The 20,044-nt window shown below is 42.8% G+C and overlaps 3 protein-coding genes across 6 annotated transcripts; 2 read left to right on the top strand and 1 right to left on the bottom strand.

Annotated features, from left to right (window-relative positions):
- The first annotated feature begins 103 nt into the window (after positions 1-103).
- Positions 104-903, top strand: LOC120693261 (MFP1 attachment factor 1-like). The gene has a single exon (XM_039976670.1). It carries the CDS (start codon positions 278-280, stop codon positions 677-679), a length of 402 nt encoding a protein of 133 aa, XP_039832604.1. The 5' UTR covers positions 104-277; the 3' UTR covers positions 680-903.
- A 4,893-nt stretch (positions 904-5,796) lies between these two features.
- LOC120689507 (vesicle transport protein GOT1-like) lies at positions 5,797-9,420 on the top strand. 4 transcript variants are annotated; one of them, XM_039971791.1, is made up of 8 exons: positions 5,808-5,942; positions 6,165-6,231; positions 6,647-6,805; positions 7,808-7,899; positions 7,999-8,079; positions 8,148-8,245; positions 8,436-8,517; positions 8,614-8,895. In XM_039971791.1, exons 2-8 carry the CDS (start codon positions 6,201-6,203, stop codon positions 8,650-8,652), a joined length of 582 nt encoding a protein of 193 aa, XP_039827725.1. In that variant the 5' UTR covers positions 5,808-5,942; positions 6,165-6,200; the 3' UTR covers positions 8,653-8,895. The 4 variants fall into 4 exon arrangements, with proteins under 4 accessions (XP_039827727.1, XP_039827725.1, XP_039827726.1 ...); XM_039971792.1 differs by having other exon boundaries at positions 5,816-5,996; XM_039971793.1 differs by lacking the exon at positions 6,647-6,805 and having other exon boundaries at positions 5,797-5,942; positions 8,614-9,420.
- A 674-nt stretch (positions 9,421-10,094) lies between these two features.
- On the bottom strand, positions 10,095-15,099 carry LOC120689506 (probable protein S-acyltransferase 22). The gene is made up of 9 exons (XM_039971790.1): positions 14,747-15,099; positions 14,513-14,626; positions 13,937-14,251; positions 12,998-13,066; positions 12,795-12,866; positions 12,454-12,582; positions 12,225-12,305; positions 11,636-11,821; positions 10,095-11,073 (listed from the first exon to the last, which is right to left on the bottom strand). The coding sequence occupies exons 1-9, from the start codon at positions 14,786-14,788 to the stop codon at positions 10,339-10,341; spliced, it is 1,743 nt and encodes a 580-aa protein (XP_039827724.1). The 5' UTR covers positions 14,789-15,099; the 3' UTR covers positions 10,095-10,338.
- Between the last annotated feature and the right edge of the window lie 4,945 nt (positions 15,100-20,044).

The following is a 20,044-nucleotide window of genomic DNA, read 5'->3' as shown; positions in this document are numbered from 1 at the left end:
CACCCGATCTGATGATAATGGATGGGCAGGAGCCACCAACCGATAATGGCTCTGGCCGTTTCGTTGTCAATTGCCAACGCACTTCCCTATCTTGAAGCCACCGCAACACACCCGAACAGACAAATCCCCAATTACAAGGACGCACCACCGAAGCGACGCCACCGCTTTAAAATCCCGCGGCCACCGGACGGATCGAGCTCCCACTACGGCACGACCCCTCCGGCCCCTCCCCCTCGTCCATTCCTAGGGTTTCCAACTTCCAGAAGCTTCCACGCGAATGGCCACCGACGAGCTCGCCGCCGCCCCGGCGGGGGGCGACCCGTCCGCCGCGTTCTCGTTCAGCATCTGGCCGCCGACGCAGCGCACGCGGGACGCCGTGGTTCGCCGCCTCGTGGAGACGCTCACGACTGACACCGTCCTCTGCAAGCGCTACGGCGCGGTGCCGGGCGCCGACGCCGATCCCGCGGCGCGCGCCATCGAGGCGGAGGCCTTCGACGCCGCGGCCGCCACCGGCGGGGCCGCCGCCTCCGTGGAGGAGGGGATCGAGGCGCTGCAGCTCTACTCCAAGGAGGTGAGCCGCCGCCTCCTCGACTTCGTCAAGTCCCGCTCCGCGGGCGCCAAGGCCGAGGCGCCGCCGTCGGAGGAGGCCCCCGCCGCGGCCGAGGGCGAGGCGGCGTGAGCGCCGGGCAGCCATTGCGTTTTTTTCTTTTTCTATTTTCCTGGGAGAAATTGCATCAGGAATTGGTGTCAAGACTGTGCCTTCGGCTTTGGTCTGGTTTGTATGACTTGATGTTAGATGTTTGCACATCAATGCAGTTCTTGTTCTTCGATGAATAGATTTTTTTAGCGCGTGCTGTGTCTTGCTTGCAATTTGTGTATTTGAGCAAGGAGTATTTTCCGTTCCGTCTGCTGTGATGCGTATCAAGATACAGTACACCCGTGATATCTGTCCCAAAGATTTGCAGATCAATGCAGCGTTGATCTCTATCTGCAATCCTCGGGCAACGACCTCAGGATGAATAATTCCAGAATTAACAAGCACATTAAGAAGCCTACATGCTCAACATCGCTGGGACCATGGCGACAGAGGCCATGGTTTGTGCAGGGTCATGGCCACAGCGATGTCGTAGTCGATGGAGGCCTCCGCGCCGGTTGTGTTGGTGCCGTGCTCCCACGCGTTGAGGCTGACAGCTATACTGAATGGGATTGGGACTGAATGAGATATACAGAATGTTCAGAAAGTTCTGAAATTAAACTGAAATTTTGGATTATATTGAGATTGAGGTGGATTCTGAGTGCTCAAACGAATCCCGGAATGATTATTGATTGGATGGTTTATGAATGCCCGAGTGTTTTTTTGGTTGGATTCTGAATGCTCAAAATGACATAATACTACTGAAATCTATTGCAAAATGATGCCTGGACAGTGCACTCTTAAAATAAGATGTACTGTGCTGCTGTCTTCCATGCAAAGAGATGATGCTTGGATAGTGAACTATTGTGCAAGTTTTCGATGATTCAAGAATGTTTGCTTGAAAATTGGCAAAAGAAAGCGAAACATATATACATCATTGACTCTATGAGTGCATCGAGTCCTCTATGCGAACAAAAAAAAAAGTAACTTAAGACAGTAGTACAGGTGTCCAGAACATAATAAACTTCCACTTAAAAATAAAGACAAGATATGTACATTTGTAACTGAAAAAATCTCAAACTGTTAGAAACCAAGATACAAGATGTGAAGAAAGAACAAGAATGGATTCTTTGAGCAGAAAATGCCGTGTGCTGATAGTTTTTACTGAAAACCATTAGTGTTACAAACCATTTTTTTTAAAAAAACTTTTACAAACCGATTGACTGTTGCTAATAACAATGTGAGGTCAATGATTCTGCACAATTTGATTTTTGTGCGTGCTGGATTCAGAACTCTATCGATTGAGAGAATGCGGATGATTTTCTGCGCGCAAAGAATCAGCGACAAGGAGATTATAGTATGCAGAACCCATAATCGGAGCCGAACCTCAATTTAAGAATTTTGGCCGTGTTTAGATCTCATGCCCAAAATTTTTTGGAAAAGAATCTTGGTAATTTAGAGTACTAAATGAAGTCTATTTACAAAACTTTTTGCACGGATGGGTTGTAAATCGCGGGACAAATCTAATGATGGTAATTAATTCATGATTAATCCATAATTAGCGGATGTACTGTAGCATAACTGTTGCAACTCATGGATTAAGGAGGCTCATTAGATTCGTCTTGCGATTTACAGCTCATCCGTGCAAAAAGTTTTATAAATTGACTTAATTTAGTACTCTAAACATATGTCCAAACATTCGATGTGATGTTTTTTGTTGTAAAAATTTTGAATCTAAACAGACCCAAATGTAAAATACTGTTTAGTTTGTGAACTTTTTTGGGTTTGGGTACTATAGCACTTTCATTGTTATTTGGTAATTAATGTCCAATTATGGACTAATTAGATTTAAAAGATTCATCTTGTCATTTACAGTTAAATTGTGTAATTTGTTATTTCTTTCAACTGTATTTAATGCTATATGCATGTATCCGAAGATTCGATATGACGGATACTGTGGGAAAATTTTCGGGAACTAAACGGGGCCATGCCTTCGTCAGCTGATGACCGGTGTGTAACGTTAAAAGCCTGCGGGGATTTCAAGCGGAGAGTTTTTTTAGGATTTCTTTACCTAAGTACCCTTATGTTAAGTATCCTTGACCTCCGTACCTCTGAAAAATGAATTTGCACATTTATACCCTCGCGTTTAGTTTTATTTACCCCTATACCCAGAAGGACAGAATGAGCACTAACGGAGGCTAACGGTTTTGGGAAAAGATAATTTTTCCCTTATGTGAAGGAGGTGTTCCCTTGTGAGTTTTTTAACTTGTATATTTTTTTTGTAAATTTAATGTGAACCTGTATACCCTTGTGACTATTTAAACCGCTGGAGGTGCTGAATGGGTGCAGTCTGCTGATGTAGTCTTTTTTTTGTTTTTAATTTCACATATAATAAAAATGAAAAGAAAAAAACTTTATTACAGGAGTAGCGGGCTGGCGCGTGCAGCAGCAGCAGCCGGATGCGTGCAGCAGCAAGCAGCAGCAGGGGTGCCTAGGGGCTAGGGCTGCTGCGCGGCCCCCCAAGGCGCCCCTGCTGCCGGCATTCTCCCAGATTGGCTTGTAGAGATTGCTGGTAGAGATTGTAATGATGCTGCAAATGAATAAAAGCTCTCGAGATGTGCCCTTAAAAAAAAAAAGCGCCCCTGCTGCCGGCTCACCCCTGCGGCCGGCAGACCCCTGCAGGGCGGCGCAGACCGCTGTGCGCAGCTGCTCGGCGCGCAGGCCCCGCCGCAGCTCCTGGCGCGCGGCCCCGCGGGCGGGCTCCCAGCGGCCGGCGGTCTTCTATTGCTTTGCTGGGCACACGCGAGAGAATGGAAGAGACAGATGAAAGAATAAGGGTACGTTAAATTTTAACAGAATATGGACGAAAGGGTTTAGGTTTAAATAAAATTAAACGTGAGGGTATAGAGGTGCGAATTCATTTTTCAAAAATATAGAGGTCAAAGATAGTTAACATAAAAGTACGTAGATAAATGACTCTCTTTTAGAGCGTCTTCACTGGTGATATGAGCGCGTCTGGTCACCAGCAGAAGGCAATGCCAAATGGATGGCCACCGCTCGATGCAGATGGCGCGGGAGCCGACTACGAACGAGCGCCTACTCTATGGAAGCCGAGCTGCATCCCCCCGTGCTTGCGCCGTTGCGTGGCAGAGATGCTAGTTCGCGTCGACGACGGAAGGGCTTTCCGGCGATGCTTCCCCTACCGTTGTTCCAGCTATGCTTCGGCCTCGGCGTGGATATGGCTGCGGCTTCCGTGGTCCTAGTATGAGGCTGCCGTTATTTACTCTATTTGGTTGGCTGTGGACGGTGGCTGGTATTTATTTGTTATGAGAGAAAAGTACTGTTGGTTGGTTGGTGGCTAGTGGTTGGTGCTGATTTGGTGTGAGAGAAAAACACTGTTGACTGATTGATTAACTTCGCACATGTCTTAGCCACATTATTAAGAGAGATTAAGACTTTCATGCATGATGAATTCTCTAATGCATTATTCTCATGTGTTCAGAGGTTGTAATGTGGTGGTTGACACTGCCGGTTATGGGCTTGAACTGTATGAACGGGTCTTTGCTATGGAATGGTTGTCTACCGGACTTCGTAGTTTTATTGGTGTCTGGCCACGAACATCCGACTAATGGAAATTCGTTATCCATTTCAAAAAAAAAAGACAAGGGGCAGCCACCGCCACTGTCTCCTGAGTAGGCCTGATCATCTGTCTGGTCGGATCGGGTTTGGATCGGGTCATTTCGGGTTTCGGGTCAAAAAATATTGACTCATGCTCGGCCCATGACATGGTCGAGTCGGGTCGGGTCGGATTTGGGTTGGGTCAGGTTGGCCCACAATTTCGTGTGTAATTTTTGGGTTGGATTGAGTTTTTTTTAATTTTGGGCCAAATATTTCGGTCCGTACCTGACACGTCACTTGATCGGGTCGGATCGAATCAGGTTTTTTTCAGACGAGTTGGGTCGGGTTTATCGAGTCGGGTGGCCCGTGATCAGGTATACTCCCGAGGAGGGTGACAACAACCAGTTCAGCCGAGCTTCATCGCCAGAGTAGAAGCGGACATGTTATGATTGAACGTTTATTTGCGATTGTAAATACGTGAATCGGGATTGTGGTTGAATATGGATTAAGATGATTAAACTCTTTGTCAATTTTAGGTTGTGATTATTGTGTTAATTTGGGAACGTGAATATTGCAATTGCCTTGGTTTATTGACGTCGTTTGAGTACAAAATTTTCAATAAAATATCACAGGACGAAAAATCCCTACTTAAATTTCATTAAACCACAAATACTGAACTAACCGGTGATAACTTTAGTGTAAAACATCTTACAACAGTCAGCCCGTTCGGCTGCCCTACTAACTTGCTGGTCGTGCACCTGCTGGGTGGTAAGGCAGCCAAACAGGTACGGCAAAAGAGAACGAGACTTTCTTGTAATTGCCAGCTGGAGCACAGAAGACCACAACCTCTTGTTTAGATGTAAAATTCAAAATTTCAAAACTATATGTATGGAGTATTAAATCTAGAAGAAATAAAAAAATTAATTGCATAGTTTGCTTATAGACGAGTTACTCCCTCCTTCCCCGTTTATAAGGCATGGTGGAACATGACACGGTCTTCTAAATAATACTTTGACCATTTATTTATCATATATTATATCACTTTTGATTATAAACTTATAATCATTGTAAACTATATTTGATTATGAATCCAATCATATGAAATTTGCATTATAAAAACAAAAATTTAATAGTCAAATTATTGGTCAAAGATGAGAAGGTTTGAATCTTGATATACGTGTATGCCTTATAAACGGGGAAGGAGGGAGTAATTGCTAATGACGAGTTAATTAGTCTTAATAAATTTATCTCTAGTTTACAGACAAATTATGCAATTAGTTCTGTGATTAATCTATATTTAATATTTCAAATGTAAAAATATTTCTTTTCAAAAGATTTAGATCCTGCATCTAAACAAGGTCCAAGTCTTCACGAGTTTATTACAACTTTACGAGCCGAGTTCGCGCTTGGCTGTAGTCTCGGCAGGAACTCCAGCTTGAGGTGGTAGGCTCGTTGGAGGTCGGCTCATGGACAGCTCACGGAGTCACGGGTCACGGCTCAGGGCCTCAGGCTCATCTCTGTGACTCCTTCCCGGCTTCCCCTTTCCCTTCCTCCCCAACTATCTCCTCCCTCATTTCAAAAAAAAAAAAAACTATCTCCTCCCTTGGTCTTGACGGCGCCGACTGGGCGAGCGGCGGCGCGATTCGTGACGTCTTCGCCCAGCCCGTTGCCAGCGACGAGCATCCACCAGGCATGCCCCGCCCTTCTCTTTCCTTCTGCCGTGCGAGACGGAGCACCCCAAACCGTAACAAAACTATTTGTATTCGGATCTGATCCAGTTACAATATATTACCTCTAATTTCGATTTCGTTTGCAAAGGTTATCGGGTGTACATGTGTACACCCATGTCCTATGCTGGATCCGCCCCTGGTTTTCACGAATCGCGCCTAATTTTACACTTTGTCTGTTGCAGCCTTTTGTGCTGGTCTCCGCCGTGTCATAAGACAAGATGGTTTCCTTCGAGATGAATGACCTCAAGAGTATGGTCTCGTCATCATTCCTGTTAAATTGTCTCAGTTTTTGTCCATTTGCTTCTGATCCGAGGACCGATTACTTGTGCTGGGAAGTAAATGTTGATGTGCTCTCTTTGTCTCATTCGTTTCTCTGTCTGAATTAACATGTTTGCGAATTGCGATGCTGCTACTCTGACATGTAAAACTGTCTGCTTATAGATGCTACTTTATAAGACTGGCTGCTGATCCATGTGTTAGATTATTTGGTGATTTTCCTATCACCCAACTGATTATGTTCTTATGGTAAAACTTCGATATAAGTGCCAATGTGCCATATCACGGAACCAGCAGTTTTACAGTAATGACTATTGTTGGGGGAATGACTATATGAGGGCACCCGCAACGGCCGGCGATTCAACTAGCGATTTGATTTTTTAATCAGTGAACAGGAGCTACACAGTAGTCGCTAGCGCGAACTCCTCGCCGATCGATTTGGAGCGCTGGGAGAGAGCGCGCGGGCCCGGGAGAATAAATGAGCCGGCGACATCGCTGGCAACCGGCGAGGACGGTTGTGGGTGGCCTGATACATCAGGCTTCAGGGGTATAATATGTCTACTGTCTAGGGTGACATGTGCTATATCATACGAATAAACCAGTGGTTTTCATTGACTATGACTATGATACATCATGGGTATACCATGTACTATGCAATATGTACAATATCACTTGACCGGTAGTTTTTGTATTAGAATTGACCTCTATGCATCAAGGGGTATATGTATGTCATGTACTATTTTCTTCAGCTTTAAATTCTTCTTTTTTCGTTTGGGTGCTGGTGTGGTTGATGAGAAATAGCAAGTATATGGAGTTAGGGACAGATTCAACCCTGGATTACATGTTTGATATCATACATGACAGTTCAGTTCTATATGGCTGATTCCAATTGAGTTGGTCTAGTATATGGAAATCTAGGCCCAACTGTACCAACTAGTTAAAGCTTTTAGTTAGTTTCTGTGGGTTAAGCCCATGCCACATTACAAACATGCTGATATTGCTGGGCTGCTGTCTCCTGGCTGACTCCTGAACCTCTAAACGGTACTACTTTGATTATTTAGGTGAAAGCAATACCAGATGCGATACCACTTTAAGGTCTGCTAGTTTCTGGATGACTAGTGGCGACACTATGTTACATGTCCAACAAATATAGAACAAGTACTTAATCATCATCTAGGCTTGGTCAACAATATCTTAAAGCACAGCTTGGTCTGGCTGGGTTTTGATGCTATTTTTTGGCGTGTCTCAGTAGAATCAGTGAGGTTAATAATTCCAACTTTTGTGTGTTCTGGTTATGTACAAAAATCATGTGAAATTTGGCTTCCTTGGGATAGGTAGATGTGCTCGGTGCAACACTTGGTAGTGTTTGATGTTGAAACTTGAAAGCATGATGAAATATTTCAGCTTGCAAACTCTTTGTAGTGTATGGAACAACTTGCCCTTTCTTGTCATATGATGTTGTTAGCATATTTACTGGTTTAGATATTACAGTTTGTTCTTCCCAAAATCTCACATTGATTTGTGACTTCTGAATTTCCATTTTTGCCAGAGATTGGTCTTGGCCTGACAGGCTTTGGAATATTCTTCTCCTTTCTGGGAATCATTTTCTTTTTTGACAAGGGGCTCATCGCAATGGGCAATGTAAGTTTACTTTCATGAGTAATTGTCGTTAAAATTCTTGAGAGGCTAGGTTTAGCTAGGTGATCCTATTATTAACCTGTTCTCATCATGCCATTTCAGATTCTTTTCCTGTCAGGTCTGGGCTTGACAATTGGTCTGAAATCAACTATGCAGTTTTTCACCAAGCCTAAGAATTACAAGGTTACCGATTTTGCTATAGCTGTTGCCCATAAACATGACCGATATCTCATTAACTGCTCCATGAACAGGGTACAATCTCATTCGGCGCTGGATTTTTCCTGGTTCTCATTGGGTGGCCTTTTTTTGGCATGCTCTTGGAGGCATATGGCTTTATTGTACTCTTCAGGTTGAATAATATTTTCTTTCACTGTTTGTCTCTTAGCAATCTGCAATTTTCTGTTATTTTGAAGTCTGAAAAGTCATATTTGTGTGATGATTATCTGCAAAAGCAATTTGTTTAATAATTAATATGAACTCCCATTGCTCCTATAAAAGATTTTTATATACATGGATACTGACTTGGGAACCCATTGCAGTGGATTCTGGCCAACACTAGTAGTGTTCCTGCAGAGGATTCCTATCATTGGCTGGATATTTCAACAACCCTTTGTGACATCAGTAAGGACCTCAACACACATACGTTCTTCATCTATTCCTGAGATTAGAACTTGGCCTGTTGCATATTCTGACACGACCGGTTTCCCTTGTCTGCAGTTCCTTGATCGCTACAGAGGGAAACGGGTTCCAGTCTAGCATCCTTTTTGGTGTATGTTACTTTGGTGTAGCAGCTGATGGTTTTAGCAAAATGTTTATGCAGGTGTCCGGTCTTTGCTGTTGTTTTTCCTTCTATATTTAGCTCCCAATAGGTTTCTCCCTTTGTAAATTAGAGCATCTCCAAGAGTTTGCTATATTTTACTTGGCATATCTTGTGTTTTGCCAACTTCTAAAAAGATATGCCAAGTAAAAAAAGAGCTTATCTCCAACAATTTGGCATAATTCACTTGCCAAATCCAGATCTAACTTACATCAGGAACCCTGAGAGAGAAACAAAATTATATTTATGCCCTTCCACCTCTTGAAAACTTAAATCAAGAACCTTTCTTTGTTATTTATTTCTTTTTTCACCCTCACGATGCCAATCGCGCGCCGCGCCCGTATATTTACGTGCTGGAGGCTGGTTTTTCCCAAGTTGCCAAAAATTGCCAAGTCTTTTGCCAAACTGTTGGAGGAGTATTTTTAACGTTTTTGCTAAAAATCAAAGATGGCAACTCGATTTGCCAAACTGCTGGAGATGCTCTTACAGCCCCAAATGGCTGAAACCAAGCTCCGTGGTTTTGTTGAGACCAGGGTGCAGATTCACCCATGAAATGGACTGGAGAAACTCTTCAGCTTACCCTGTTTATTTTGTGGCCTTGTAACAGTATCAGGACAATCCATGCATGAAGCTCGCAACTACATGGAAACATGGAAATATAGTAATGTTGCCTGATGCCTGGTAGGGCACACCATTGCCTACCCTAAGCCTGTTCGCAAAAAGTGCGCTGCACCTCATGGTGCTTCTGAGGCGCACAGGTAAACTAAACTAAAGTTTAGCTAGTCCTCATAGGAGGTTCTGAGAATCACATTCAGGCCGTGCTGCCACCTCAGATCCTTTCCTGCGCAGCTCCTCCCCTGGAGCCCGCTTTCTGGTCCGCCACGGCTGCTCCGCCATCGCCTCCCAGCCTCCCCGGAGCAGCCTCTCCTTCAACTGCAGTGGATCAATGGTAGAGCTCGTCTGACCAAAAGTATGTTTTAAGAGAATGCGTGGATCCGCTTCAGTGATGTAGAGGAGAGCTGGTAGGTTCGAGATAAGACCCTGAGGGACAAACTGAAATCCCCAGATCAATCACCGTAATCGCTGAATCTGGAAGACCCCATGAATCATCTGCCACCCTGGTTCTGTAGTAAGTTACGCTTGTTTGTACAGGTCGCGCTTCAGAACCAATATTGTGCTTTCGGCAAGGCATGCATGTGCCTGCTAATAAGCATATGTGCTTGTACTAAGGTATGGTTTTGTAAGATAGGTATTCTCTAAAAAAAAGTGGGCCTCAGGGACTGTCTCCGAACGATAAACACACATCCACAACTTCATACTACCTCCGTATATAGAACATCTAGAGCAACCTAATTAGTTAATATATTTAAGAACAGGGATATTTCCATGAGACATGTAATCAAATAAATTTAGCACCTGGAATTGACATTGAATTGGATAAAATTTAGCGCCTAGAGTTCATCTAATCATCCACAAAATCAGTAAATTTAAGCACCTAAACTAACCCTAGGGCCGGTGACTAGTCAATTGTCTTGTCAACACGACTCTGCTACTCAGCAATCCTCTACAACCAGCGCGCACAGCTTCATATGATCCGCAAACCAGAGACCACCTGGAAGCTAGCTTTACTTCGAGTTAGTAATGAACCCTTCTGATGATTGCATGTGCAGATCAACTGCTGGGCCTGCCTGACCAGCATTCAGAATGACATTGTCCCAGTTTGATGATCTGTGCACGATTCTTGAAGGGATCCGGTCGCTATCTTCCCCTCCTGATGCTTCATACCCGTCGCTTGATGATCTTGTGAACTCAATGCCCTTGTGAACTGAATGTGACATGACTCCCTGCATTTCTTCAGCTGTGGATGAAGAAATGCGGAAGGGGTGGAGATCAGGCGAGTCGAAGCTGCTTTCGGGTGATGAGGCAATGTTTCTGGTGGATCCTGCAGTACTCGGTTGGAAAGCGCTTCTCGCTTCAAGCTGTAATGGTGCTAAACTGCTGGAGATTTCCATGCCTGCGTCACTGAAGTTGCTTTCAGTGCCGCTTACAGATAGAGTAGCAAGAGGGTCAAGATAAAGTTCAGCAGGAAAACCTCTTCTGTCTGATCTTCTCTTGATGCTGAGCTTATGATCTGGTTTACCGCCATTGTCTGGAGTATCATATTTTGTAATTGGCTTCAGGATTTTGGACTTCTTCCTTGCCTCCGCAGCTGCTTTAGAAACTTCCTCAGCGTTAAGGCGTGCCAGTGTCCATGGACTGATTTTCACTGCTCCAGTTTTTCTCTTTGCTCCTTCCTCTTCCTTCATTTTCTTACATCCTGAATTCTGTGACACACTAACCTCTGGAGGAACGACATCAAACTGTGAAAGAATGGAGCAAGCAATAAGCATCGACTGTTAAAGATGGGTGTAGGATAACAGGCGCTGTATGGTTATGAATTTTTTTCTTATAAAGTTGTCTGTTCATAAACCTTTTCTTTTCACCAGTTACCAGGAATTAAGTTTCGTCTATTTGGATTAGATTTACTGCAATTACACCTAGATAAAATATGTATAATTGCCAAAAAAGAAAATGATGGCATGTTTTTTTGGGGGGGGGGGGGGGGGCATAGTTTACTATTCATGATAACTTCAGAGGGCATGTGCATTCAAGTGCTCGAATATCAGATGGCATAATCCAAGCAACCAGTTTCACATATTGATAGTAATCAGTTATTCAGTTTCAATTAGCTTTATATCAGAATTTCATTTTTTTATCTTAATCAGAAATACAAAATAATGAGCATATTTAGCTTGTTAAGGAAGCAACACATGCAAGATCCTAATATTTGATCCGTCATTTTGAAGCATATCACGATGTGTTGACTTTAGCCTATTGGTTACATCGGTTTTTTTTTGACAGAAATGAACCATTATCACATACCTGGTCTTCTAGGAATAATCGTGGTGGAGTGCACCATGAACCACGATGAAGTGGTCCAAAAGAACTGGCCGTGCTAAATCCAGCAACAGAGCTTATAATAGACATCTGCGGACTTTGATGTCCAGGAACCTCTTGTTGATCCTCCTGTTCCCTCAAAGCTATGATGTAATCATATGTGCTAATTCCCTGAACATAATGGATAAGATATATAGCAGTTTAGTCTCATTATATATGGAAAAGTAAAAATGCTTCGATCCACATATGTTTCTACTTTCTTGCAAAACTCGCCAGCCAATTATATAACTCATTGTAGTATGCAACTGACCTATTTCAGTAGAAACTTGAATCGACTCTCTGCTATCATCACTGGGTTGAAGGAAGAATGGTTTTTATTTCTCATTAATGGAATAGTTAATTTAGGTTTGATTACAATATCCATGCAGTAGACCAAGAAACAATGCAAAATCGTAGTGACCAATACGCCTCTCTGGAAGAAGATGGGCCAAATATGAAATTGCAGGTATGTCTATTGTTGCCATTGTGTGATGTTATTCAAGGTGTCTTCAATTAAATGTTGAGAAGAGCTTACCTTCTTGATAAGAAGAATATGGAAGAATAAAAGTTGAACAAGTGGTACGGTGGCAACCATTGCTAAAATGGTGCAAGTTGCCTGCAAAAATAAAACACCATATCACCAGCCATGTAACATTTTTCAAGGATAGCAATGTCATTTTAGTGATACAACAAATTCTCTCAACTTCAATGCAGCGCACATGTATTAGACAAGGGGAAAAAAAGAACAATTTGATCACACTCACCACAACAATTACAAAAGCTACAGTTGAGAAGCTGCTTCCCAACTTTGTGACAATCTGCCTGGAGAGTTCTCCTCGCTTAACAATACAGAGAATCAACACAAGAGCTCCAGACAACCACTGCATCACAAGCTGGACCAGGTTGTACAAATTGTGGAAACCTGTCAATGATCTACCAGAATAGAAAGGAGACATAACAAGATTGCTAACTACAAGCAGTGCCCCATATACTGAAGGATATTGCAATAACAATAGCACAAGGGCCATTATATGGGGTATGTATCAATGACATAATGCTCTTGTGATTCCAATTCTTGTCAGTTTGTCAAGAGATCAACACTTACTAGGATAACTGCAGAAGCCATAAGAACAAAAAACCCTTTGTAGTTCCTTTTCCCTATGCAATTGTTTAGCCACTACAAAAGAACAATGGCAGCAGAGAAAATTGTTACTAACCATAAGAAACTGAGTAAACAAGAATATACTTATTTTAAGGAATCATTTTTCTCAGTATCAGGGAAAATAATAAGAAAAAACCAGATATTACTCTGCAATGGTGATCAAAGCCATCAACACACTTGTCACACACTCTGCAATGCTTACTGTTCTTCAAAACCTGCATAACACTGTTCTTCAAAACCCCGCAGTCATACAAATTCAAAAGGCAAACAAGTTATGCTATTGTTTATAAGATATCAGATATGTTGAAGATACTAATTCACTAACCAAGATCACAAAAGCATCAGAACAACCTACTTTCCATTTGTTATACCCATTGAACTACTGCAAATTCAGTGCATAATTAGATAACTGGGAAGACAATTTCATTTGTATAACTGGAAGACACTGAAATAACACTACTGGAGGACGCTTCCAAGTTGCAACATATGCATCACATATGGATTGATTTTACGAAACTGGAAACACATGCACATTTGATTCAAACCACTTGCCATCCTGTTTCTCTGAATTCAGTCTAGATAGTTACAGTAATTTCAGAATTTTTCATGGGTTGCCCTCATAAAGTCGATACAACAGATTAATTACAATCTGTCAAGGCTCTACTGAACATCAAACTGAATATTAGCAAAATTTATGGTCTAAACATGAAGGCACTGCCTGCCTGCCTTCCGCATGCCTGGGTAAGCATGAATTGCTGAAAGTAAATGTGAAACTCACTGAGTCACCGTACAAATTCCACTAAATTTCTGGATACTTTGTAGGTGACCTTTAAACCTAAGTTAGTAATGCAGTGTGCAGACCAGTGCAACTTGAAGAAACAGAGGTACTGATTTTGGTGGAAGTGTGCTAGTGCAACACATCTTAATCAATGACAGTTAACTGAAAGAGCCCTAAACAAAACCCTAGGTTTTAATCTGATAATATGTCGTGAATAACACTTGTTTGTATTGAACAACCCCAAGGGCAATATGTATAAGTACATGAGCTCAATACGATGAGTAGAAAAAGGACTAGCCAACAATACCTCAGCTTCGCATAAGCTGCAGAAAAACATGCCTTCTTCACATATGTTCTGTTCTGAAGGTTGATTATTGGAATGGAGGCATCGCTTGCAAAGGCAAGAGAATGGGAAACAAAATATTCCAGAAAATCTGGGCCAATAAGGTGAATCCTTCCTCTCAAGCATGCTACTCAGCTTCTCATTATTATCAGCAGTAGCCTCACCTAATGGCCTTCCTCTATGACTATCTAACTTCAAATCCTTAGTTGAACTGAAAATGCCAGGGTCTCCAGGATTTGTTGCAGCACACCATATGTATAACACAACAACACATGTAATCTGCAAGAGAAAACATTAATGACTTTCCAGGTAAAAATTTTCAATCACTCAGTGAGTAATTATATAATATAACCGACGTCATACCATCATTCCTTTACAGCAGGTATATGCAAAACATGCAAAGTGGATGATATTCGCAATGCCTGGTGGGCTGAGCACCCAGAACAGTAAACCGCGAGAGGGCAACCAGAGAAACAAATCACAATGCCAGATCTATGCGTAATTGCGAATTTAACCTCTCAAAAAGGACAGGGACCTCACCAAGGGAGTGTAAATAGCCATGGCCACAATCTGGAAAGGCTTTGCCCCCACGAACGGCACGAAGAAGACATAGAAGGCGAAACCCAGTGCCGAGAACACAGCAATTGCCACAACCTGCAGTTAATCAGTTTCAGAGCACAGTAATAGAATGCGCTAGTGGCAAGAACAGCAAGAGCACCGCAAGGGAAATGGAAGCAGCAGAAAGTACAAACCCGCGCGCTGAGTGGACTATACCTGGAGAGGGTGGTAGGGCAGCTGCCACCCGTGCTTCCTCATGGCCGGATTAACCCCAGCCTGCACTCCAAGAACTATAGGACGGCAATGACGAGGGCTACCAAGAAGCAGGGAGCCCGGATGCCTCACGAACCATGGCTTTCCTTTCTCGGTCCCATCTTCGAATTCAGAAATCAATTAAGCAACGCCCTGCTCCCGCGCAGCCCAGAACCACAGAGATTGCGGAGGAGGAACCAAGAACCAGGGAATGTTGCTTGGGTCACCGATAATGGCGAGGGTGGAGGCGAGAGTGGGTAGAGGTGGGCATCCAATGCGGCGGCGTCTCGGGGAGTATGACGACTGCTCGCCTGCGCCCGTCCCTCCGGCGCCTCTTGGATTTATTGTGCAGAGCGGAAGCGGCAGTCTGCAGCTGCTGCGTAGTAGCAATAGGCTTCTTTCCTTTCGTCTCTCTTGGCTTCGTTTCTTTGGCTGTGTGCGCGCGTTTCGTTTGCTAGGACCTGGCACGCACCATACACTTCCTAACACATCGATCACTAGAAAAGCGCATGAACTTTGTAGAATTTTTACGCGAAACAGTTTGGTACCAGGGAGAACTATGGTTGGGAGAACCTTGGAAAACATTGGCGGGAGAACACACGCTGGACAAGAAGACTACTGCTAGCACCTAGCAGTACTCAATAAGCTTCCTGGGCCCCGGCCGGCCATTACGGAAGAAAGCGCCTAGGCATGACCGCATGAGTCTCTGTGGCCCTGGATTCCTGAACAACACCAGGAAGAGCTTTTTGCCTCGAAAAAAAAAAAAGAAACAGCACGATACATATGTGCTTCTTCCATTTCCATTTCCATTTCCATTTCCATTTCAGGGTGCGCAAAATGCTTAGAAATAGAGTTGGAAACAAAATCAAAGTCCACCTAACATATGTGATGGCTTTTGCAATTTAGCATAGTTAGATACAGCATATTAATTTAGACTATTTGTTGATCCACACGAGATGCATTAGTAAAATGAAGATAAGCCCTAGAATTTTTTTTATAAAAATCAGAACATCTGACCATCAATTGCGTAAATTTAAATCGTCATTGATAATAAATTAATAGAACCCATTGTGTGTATTGTACTGTTCTAATAAAATAACTAACCTCTTACACTACCAAAAATGGTAAAAGTAACTTAAAACTTCATCTTGATTACTCACCTATGTCATTATAAAAAATAATCCAAAATACATGTCTTTAAACCAAATGCATTCACATCCTATTAACCCTTGCGTACTAGTAGTACTCAAATTCAACAAGATTCCCAGCCATTACGGAAGGAAGCGGCTAGGCACGGCCGCGTAGCCCTGCTAATGGGTTGGAACCCGCACCATATCTAACCCCACCCAAAATTAATATATTTAGATACCCAACACCACCCAACCCAATTAGTTAATTTCTCAACTCTAACCAACCCGCCCCATTATAAGCGGGTAACCCATAAAAACCCATGTGTTCTACTATGCAGAGGAATTTAGTGGTTTTACACTTAATGTGGGGACCACATATATGTCTAGCCACACTACTTTGCACAGAGTATCTGTCAGTCATATTGACTCATCTCTAAAAATTTCAGTCAATTTCGATAAAATTTTATAGTGTGAACGCGAGGTTTTAATTCCAGGGTCCGGCTCTTGATGTGGAGCCCACGTGTAGTTCTAGCCACGCTGCTTTGCACAGAGTAGCTGCCAGTCGTACTGAGTCATCTCCAACAAATTTCAGTCAATTTCGATAAAATTTTATAGTGTGAACGCGAGGTTTTAATTCTAGGGTCCGGCTCTTGATGTGGAGCCCACGTGTAGTTCTAGCCACGCTGCTTTGCACAGAGTACCTGCCAGTCGTACTGAGTCATCTCCAACAAATTTCAGTCAATTTCGATAAAATTTTATAGTGTGAACGCGAGATTTTAATTCTAGGGTCCGGCTCTTGATGTGGAGCCCACGTGTAGTTCTAGCCACGCTGCTTTGCACAGAGTAGCTGCCAGTCGTACTGAGTCATCTCCAACAAATTTCAGTCAATTTTGATAAAATTTTATAGTGTGAACGCGAGGTTTTAATTCCAGGGTCCGGCTCTTCATGTGGGGCCCACAGGTAGTTCTAGCCACACTGCTTTGCACAAAATAGCTGCCAGTCGTACTGAGTCATCTCCAATAAAATTCAGTCAATTTCGATAAAATTTTCTGATATAAACACGTGGTTTTAATTTCAGAGTCCAGCTCTCACGTGGGACCCACATTTATATATAGTTATACTATTTTGTAAAAAGTATACATTTCAACCCACCCAACCCGCCTCAACCCGCATTTATATAGAACCCGCCCCGACCCGCCCCATTAACTAATACAACTAATTTTAAATCATCCAAACACACTCCATTTCAAAACTCACCCCATAAAACCCATTTCAACCCAACCCATTAGCAGACCTACGACCGCGAGGCCGGTGCCTTTGCACTCTGCAGCTCTGAATTCCTGCACAAGGGATCTTACTAATTACAGAAAAGGGATTTGTCCAATTGTCCCACTGTGAGTCTGTGACACAGCCATCAGAGTGTACTTCTTCCATAACTGGTCATATTACTTTAGCCAGGAAACCTGCCGTTCTAGCAGAAACTTACAATTAGACGGTACTAGCCAACTTTCCGAAGGATAGGGCGTAGTACAGCTGTACAGGTCTTGTTTAGATCCATTTTTCAAAATTCCAAAAAAATTGTAAATCGCTTACATGGTGTATTTAATGTAGTCGAAAAAAAATCGCATTACACAAATAGACGAATATAATGAACCTACTTAGTTCACGATTAGATACTAAATTGCTACAGTAAACATATGCTAATGATGGATTAATTAGACTTATTAAATTCGTAGTTTACAGACGAAATCTGTAATTAATTTTATAATTAGTCTATATTTAATACTTCAAAAGTAAAAAAAATCTCTTTCAAAATTTCAAAACAGAGAAATTAAACACGCCCGTATTAAATAATTTTAAGTGATGCGACGCTGGGTGGGCGTGTCCAAAAGCTGTGGGGGGGAGGAGCCCATCTTTCTGCATGCCGAGGCAGCTCTGGCCTGCAGAGCGCAGACAAAGTGCAGCGCTGAGCCTTTCGACTGCCTCAAAAGGAGGTGCGCGTGGGGCAGCACTCTTCCGCTCTGCCTCCGCGTCGCCCCCACCTGCCCACCACCGGATCTAACCTCCTCCATCTTTGGTCCCCCTCCCTTCCCACCTCCGCCATCACGCTGGAGGTTGGAGAGAGTGAGGATATATTTCTTCTAATAGTTTTTGATAGATTAAGTTTAAATTAGAGTTAGAGTGAGGATATATTTCTTCTAATAGTTTTTGATAGATTAAGTTTAAATTAGAGTTAGAGTTTTTACATATTCCGTTTCGTGGTGGTATGGGAGATTTGTTTCCTCCTCCTCTCCGGCAACGGTGGAAAAATAGGATGGCTTGAGTCTCTCCATGGCAGCTCCGATGAAGAAGGTGGCGGCATCTATAGTGTCGGCAACTTGCTTGGAGCGACGACGTGGAAAATTAAGTTTCCGAATGGCGTCATCGAGACGGGGATGGTGCCGTCATCATGGAATAATTTTCTCCGGCCACTTCTCCGTTTTGCCGTGGTTAGATTCAACCACGGTGAAGGGCTCGTGAGAATAAATCTGTCTTCCAAGCTGATGTCAATCAGTCTTGAATCGGATAGATTGGGATCAGTCTCTCTTCTTCATCGGTGGCAGAAAGAGGAAGAAGAAAGACGCAAGAAGAAAGAAGAAGATTGTGCTCGTTTCAACCTACAGGGATGTTGGTCGCCGTTCTTTGGGCGCTTGTTTTCAGCCTGCTTGCTGAGCATATACCTGTGTGGCCTTCTATTTGATTTTTTATACAAGTTTGGGATTAAAATTTGGAGCTGTTTAGTGCGTGAGTATTTTGAGAGTGTTGCGTGTATCTTGATGATGTAGTCAGCTTTGATATAATACAATTTTTATTTTGATTTAAAAATAAAAACAGGTGCGCGTGCGCCCCGGTCGTCGCTTGCGGCGTAGTACTCGTAGTAAATTCAAGTGGTCAAGAGTAAAAAAAAATTACTTCCTCCGTCCCAAAATAAATATTTTTTTGACTATTACACATAATATTTGACCATTCATCTTATTTAAAAATTTAAATTATAAAATAAATAATTTATTATTAAAATATCTTTAGTGATATAATAAGTCATAAAAAATAAATAAAATTTATGTAAATTGTTGAATAAGATAAATGGTCAAACACGATGTCTGATGGTAAAAAAAATACACTTATTTTGGGACGGAGGGTGTACTTCGAAAAAAGGCCCTGTTTAGTTCCCAAAATTTTTCCTACAGTACCCGTCACATCGAATCTTCGGACACATGCATAAAGCATTAAATGCAGTTGACAAAAATAACTAACTACACAGTTCAACAGAAATGACAAAATAAATATTTTAAGTCTAATTAGTTTATAATTGGACATTAATTATCAAATAACAACGAAGGTGCTACAGTACCCAAATCCAAAAATTTTCATGAACTAAACACAGCATGATGGCCCTGTTTAGTTCCCAAAAATTTTCCTACAGTACCCGTCACATCAAATCTTCAGACACATACATAGATTATTAAATGCAGTTGAAAAAAATAACTAACTACACAGTTCAACTAAAAATGACGAAATGAATCTTTTAAATCTAATTAGTCTATAATTACATATTAATTATTAAATAACAAAAAAAATACTACAATATCCAAACCAAAAAATTTTCATGAACTAAACACGCTCCCCCTCTCGAGCGTGTGCGCCGCCGGCCCCAGCACAGCCATGGGCTTATATCCTCGGCCCATCACAGGCTTATATCCGCGTTTTTTTTACATTTTTCAAAAAAAAAATTACAGAAATATATTTTGGTTTTTAAAATTTACAGTTCTATACCCCTACCGCCCGGCAGGGGGCGGCAGGCCCCCTGCCGCCCCCCTGCCGGGCGGTAGGGACCTGTTTGTAAACAAAAATAAAATTTATTTGCGAATCAGGCTTTGGTAGGGGCCTGCCGCCCCCCTGTCGGGCGGCAGGCCCCCTGCCGCCCTACCAGTTGGCGGCAGGGGGCCTGCCGCCCGGCAGGGGGGCGGCAGACTCCCTCCTCAAATATAAAACTCCGCCACTTTCCTCTGCGCCCTCATTTTGTGCCCACGAGATCCAGAGAGGGGAGAGGGAGAGAGGAGGGGTGGGAGGTAAAAAAATCGGCGAAGCCCTG

The sequence above is a fragment of the Panicum virgatum genome, chromosome 9N, assembly GCF_016808335.1.
Source record: "Panicum virgatum strain AP13 chromosome 9N, P.virgatum_v5, whole genome shotgun sequence".
Classification (NCBI taxonomy): Eukaryota; Viridiplantae; Streptophyta; class Magnoliopsida; order Poales; family Poaceae; genus Panicum; species Panicum virgatum.
Note: the sequence above shows the minus strand (reverse complement) of the source record. Positions and strands in the feature narration are given on the sequence as shown.

Coding starts and splice junctions, on each gene's coding strand:
- LOC120689506 (XM_039971790.1), bottom strand. CDS start 14,788: ATGAGGAAGCACGGGTGGCAGCTGCCCTACCACCCTCTCCAG. Junction 14,627..14,746: donor TGCCCTACCACCCTCTCCAG/GTATAGTCCACT, acceptor GATTAACTGCAG/GTTGTGGCAATTGCTGTGTT. Junction 14,252..14,512: donor TGGCTATTTACACTCCCTTG/GTGAGGTCCCTG, acceptor TTTCTCTTGCAG/ATTACATGTGTTGTTGTGTT.
- LOC120693261 (XM_039976670.1), top strand. CDS start 278: ATGGCCACCGACGAGCTCGCCGCCGCCCCGGCGGGGGGCGACCCGTCC.
- LOC120689507 (XM_039971791.1), top strand. CDS start 6,201: ATGGTTTCCTTCGAGATGAATGACCTCAAGA. Junction 6,232..6,646: donor CGAGATGAATGACCTCAAGA/GTATGGTCTCGT, acceptor TTTTTTAATCAG/TGAACAGGAGCTACACAGTA. Junction 8,080..8,147: donor CCAAGCCTAAGAATTACAAG/GTTACCGATTTT, acceptor CTCCATGAACAG/GGTACAATCTCATTCGGCGC.